General features: G+C 39.9%; 1 protein-coding gene across 1 annotated transcript; it reads right to left on the bottom strand.

The window, feature by feature from the left end:
• Positions 1-225: 225 nt before the first annotated feature.
• LOC121407128 (zinc finger protein SNAI2-like) lies at positions 226-2,870 on the bottom strand. The gene is given in 4 exon segments (XM_041598061.1): positions 226-776; positions 778-833; positions 836-1,165; positions 2,515-2,870. Coding segments are annotated over 4 exon segments (1,011 nt in total). The 5' UTR covers positions 2,600-2,870; the 3' UTR covers positions 226-236.
• Between the last annotated feature and the right edge of the window lie 2,207 nt (positions 2,871-5,077).

The following is a 5,077-nucleotide window of genomic DNA, read 5'->3' as shown; positions in this document are numbered from 1 at the left end:
TAAAAATAAATTAGTCTATATGATGCTTTTTGGTACTGTTAAATCAGTGAGCTTAGAAACTTTTCAGCCATTTTCATTCAAATCTGGCAAGATCATAGAACAAACTTTCTTCTTATTTTGCAATAAATTATCTGGGGTAAATACAAATGTGTACAGCGACGGTTTCTTTTATTTTGTGTCACCGACCGTCTGGTGACGAGAGTTTTTAAGTTCTTTCATTCGGGGATTGCCTCAAATCAGTCACTACCTGAAGAGATGCAACCGGACTCCTCGTGCTTGTTGAGGAGCGACATCCTGGAGAAAGTCTTCCCACAGGACTTGCAGCTGTACTTCTTGACTTCTGAGTGGGTTTGGAGATGGGCACGAAGGTTTGACCGGTCGGCGAATGCTCTCTGGCAGTGCGGGCAAGAGAACGGTTTCTCGCCGGTGTGGGTGCGAATATGACCCTGCAGCAACCAAGGTCGCGAGAAAGCCTTTCCGCAGAACTTGCACTTGCACGGCAGGGTATGTGTCCTGATGTGCATTTTGAGGGCTCCCAGGGACATGTATTCCTTGTCGCAGTATTTGCAGTTGAAGGTTTTCTTGTTCTGGGCGTCACAGTGCAGCTGCCTGTGCTTGCTCAACCCTCCGAACGTCGAGTATTCCTTCCCGCAGTCGGGACAGTGGTACTTGGTGCTGTCTTCGCCGTTCTTGTTGCTGCGTCTCTTTTTGATCTCCTTCTCAGGTTTCGCTGCCGTGGCGGTACCGGTGGGTGTCACTGGGATGTTTGCGGACGCCTGAAGATGTTGCTGTCGGTGTTGAGATAGATGATGAGGGTGATGACGATGCTGGTTAGGCGACAGTGAAGTGATCATCCTGTTCTCATCATCGATGATCGGTGTCGGGGTTAAGAGATGGTGCAGTGAGGGTTGCGGGAGGTGGGCATGAAGTGGTTGAGAGAACGGTGGAGGAGGGCTGTAACCTTTGTGGATATGCGGGAAGGTATCGGCTTCGAATGGCGATGACGGGCTGTAGATCACGTTTTGATGGTGTCGCCAGTAGGCCGAGTGGTTGGGAATGGCTTGAAGAGGTTCTGGCTTGTGAATGACAGGGTGCGGTATGTTGATGGGGGCTGCCACCGATATTTCGGGAAAACTTGCCACTGACACAACACCCGGATCGTATGCTGCATGAAACAAATCAACAAAGCAAATGGAAAACGTTTCGAGTTAATTGAATCAATTAAATTTATATCGTACGTAGCTACATAAACGTTGCAAGACAATGCTACACATTTACATGTAGCCTATATAAAATAAAGTGCCAAAGAACTTCAAAACCCATTTATTTATTTTTTCATTCCATTTCATTTATTTCCATATCCAAAAAAAGTATAATCAAATCAACACAGTATCGTATGCATGGTAATTTCAAAACATTGTAAAGCATTTTAAGAACGAAAGCCTTATCCTAACGAAGAAAATCGATAAGTTGAATGAAATTTATCTTGTCTGATTTTGGTGATGTGGGTTTCATAGGCAATTCAAAAATTAAATCATTAGAATTTTATACCCAAGATTTTATGCCTGAAGAAACTTTAATCACGATAAGGGAACTTCCAATGTTTGTTTCAAATCTATATATGAAATATCTTTTATTTTTATTTATTTTTATATTCGATCAGGTCCCCTTTGCTAGCTGATCAGGTCTTGCCATTCTTTTTTTTAAGTAAACGAATAGACATCTAAAGTGTAATTCACGTCCAATTTAAATACCGATTCTTGAATCAATTTTGGAACCAACAAGACAACAACAACGACCTGAGTAAAAACTACAGAAAATGGCTAAACTGACAGATCTAGGCCTAACGTTACAACATAAATCTAAAGAATAAGGCATTTCGTTGGGGTTAGGGTAGGTTAGAGTTTGACTTTAGAGTTTTTTTATCAATATTTATTTATGACAATAACAATGATAATGCAACGCTATAGGCCTAGATCTAGAATATAGGTCTAGGCTGAAGGCTCCTTCCTAGTACTACGGTACTTGTAAAAAAAAACCCTCAGGCCCAGGAAATTAACTTAAGTTATAAGTGCTGCATGTGTATCCAATTAGCTCTGAAATTTGCCAGGCAGTATACCGTACGTAGGACCTGGTCTAACAAAATCTGAATAAAGCCTAGATCTTGATCTAGGCCTTGCCTAGGCCCCAGATCTAACGTAAGATTGGATTCCAGTAGCAGTGCAAAAGGTAAAAGCCAGGACCTAAATTTTTCAAACATTTCAGTCCGGTAGTCAATATGTTTGTTTAATTCTTTCAATAAACGTTTGATCTGTGTTTCTCTCCCAAATAATGACAATGACATTTTGTACCAAAAATCATCCCACAACTTTAATTTGATTTAAATCTTGCATAGAAAAATTGCAAGGCAAAAAAAAGACTTTTTACAGCTTAAGGAGAACCTGTCCTGGCATAATCTTAACACAGTTAAGAAGTAGAACTAGGCCTAGGCCTAGATTTAAAACAAAAACTCACCTGTTGTAGCAATTCCATGTTGCAACTTTTTCAAACCCGAAGCAGCTTGCTTTGCGTTCTTTTTGACGAGAAAAGACCTCGGCATCTTCTTGATAAAATATCCCCGATGATTGTGAAGACAATTTAAAAAATATATTATTTCCAGTCCAGCCCTGAATTACTGAAGACCTCTGAATCCTAAGTCATTAACTTTTTGTTGATTAACTTCCTTTCTCATTCAGTTGTCTTCGTTTGTATACGGCGCGGTCACTGACGATAGCTCAATGCAACAAGTGTATGAACTTGATTAAAAAAATCACCAATCTTTATACGGTAAACGACCGACCCGGTACGTACGTAAACATCATAATGCAGGCATATCATACACTTGTATGGTAATTAGCGATGAAGTAATCAGCCAATAGGAAGCGCATGAGCTAACTCACTGAAAGGTTAATTGACCAATCAGGGAGCGAGTTTTACGAGAGTTTTTCCCAACACACGAATACTACTACTCGGTGACGATGACGCTAATTTCTCGGGCTCGCGCTGGTCTCATGCGGTGGCAGGTGTGTGCTTGTGATTATCGTAGCTTTTCCGAATTTCTCCAAACTGAATTTACACATGACCGACGATGATGAAAAGGGATACGGGCAAAAGAGCAGTGAAAGAGAAAAACATACATCTCAATTTTCTGCTGTAAATTGCCATAAACAGGATGAAAGGTATCAAACAGTCCTTACATCTAATGCCTAGGCAGCCACATGACATTTTGAAGAAAAAAAAGGTGTCACTCATTCGTTTTTGAGGAGGGTGTAGGCATTTCACTTAAAATAGTTCCCTCGCCAGCTGCCAAACAGCGACCGTTTCAAATGAAATTTGACAGTGAAGAAGATTTGCCAAGGGTTTAAAAGCAGGTGACTTGTCAAAGGTTGGCAGTTTGATCGATCTCGATTAATCATTTTGTATCTCAAAATACCTATTGGAGTTGGCAGATTATGCGTTGTTATTTTAGATAATAATTAAAATTTCTTTATTACTTCTGAAAAATGATAGCAAACATATTAATGGTCACTTAAAATTTGGAGTTAACAACAGTTTTTTTTGACGGTGCAAAAGCGTCAGAGTCAATTAAATCAAAGTAAAGTTTGGTAAAATCGAATCGTGCAATAATTTTCATGTAATTCATAACATTGCTATTGTTTCCATGAAGCAAAGCAATTTTTTCAATCGGTTACTCTCTTTAAGCTGACAACCTTTGTAAATAATGAATGAATTAATATATAAATGATATAAATAACTTCAGATGTAAAAATTAAATCCATAATTGCCCTTTTTACACAGGATTTTCTTAACCCCGGACTATCGCTAACCCCGTACTATCCTTAACCCCGTACTATTTTTTTTCCTTTTCACACATGCCAAATTGTTATTGCTAACTCCGGATAAGGAATGCTTGCTTTTTACACACGAAACTCGCTAACCCCAGACTAGTGTTTTTTGTCGATCATTCGTAGTACAAGTGCTTCATTCGTACACTTTTTACTCACGCTACAATTTCCTTAACCCCGTACTATAGGTGGGGCCAAATTGCCATTTAGCCCCACCTATAGTACGGGGTTAAGCTTAGCCCACTTTCGTTTTACACATGCGATCTTAACCCCGTACTATTGCTCTTAGCACCGCAATTGGTGGGATAACCCTGCTTTTTTGCAGGGCCAAATAATCCCGTACTATAGGTGGGGTTAGCCCACTTTGCAAAAACACTGTGTAAAACGAAAGTGGGCTAAGCTTAACCCCGTACTATAGGGGGCTAAATTGCCATTTAGCCCCACCAATAGTACGGGGTTAAGGAAATTTTAGCCTGTCTAAAAAGGGTAAATCACGTTTATGGAGCCAGTTTTGCACAGGAAATTTAAACAATATATTCATATACTCTTAGAAATGTTGTAACCAACATAACCGTGGTTATACCAACATTGCGAGAAAATGAATTGGGAAGCCACCAACGGTTTGAAGACACTTCACATTGAACCAAGGGTTGGTTAAACCGTTTCTGGGAGCGACTTTGATTTTCAGATTCTGCCTACTATATATTGTTGCTGAAGAAATGGCCTGCAATATAAAATTAACGCACACCATTTACCTAAGAAAGACTCATCACAATAATTCCCATGCTTGAAGAACAGATGGTGGCCCCACTTGCATGCCCCCTCCCCATTCATGGCACCGGCAATTCGTGAAAACTGGGCTTCCCTCGGATAGGACGCATAAACCACAATTCACATCAAATCAAAATCTGTTGTGGATTTTCTTTAAGTTACAAGTTTAATTTAACCTCACAAAGTGCAGGACCTGCACTTTTCGGGCATTTGAAATATACATCTAAAACGCCAGAAACTTATTGAAATGCGCATAGAGCTTGTAGATTACTTGAATGAATTGAAGTTAATTTCAGTCTTGTTGATCGCAGATTCCAGAAACGTACAATGTGTCATAAATACCTGTGGCCAACCTAAAAGAACAATGACCCTGGCATTGTACTTTAGTTTTCACCTTTGTCCCTCCAGGATTCCTCCAATTC

The sequence above is a fragment of the Lytechinus variegatus genome, chromosome 2 (assembly GCF_018143015.1).
Source record: "Lytechinus variegatus isolate NC3 chromosome 2, Lvar_3.0, whole genome shotgun sequence".
Classification (NCBI taxonomy): Eukaryota; Metazoa; Echinodermata; class Echinoidea; order Temnopleuroida; family Toxopneustidae; genus Lytechinus; species Lytechinus variegatus.
Note: the sequence above shows the minus strand (reverse complement) of the source record. Positions and strands in the feature narration are given on the sequence as shown.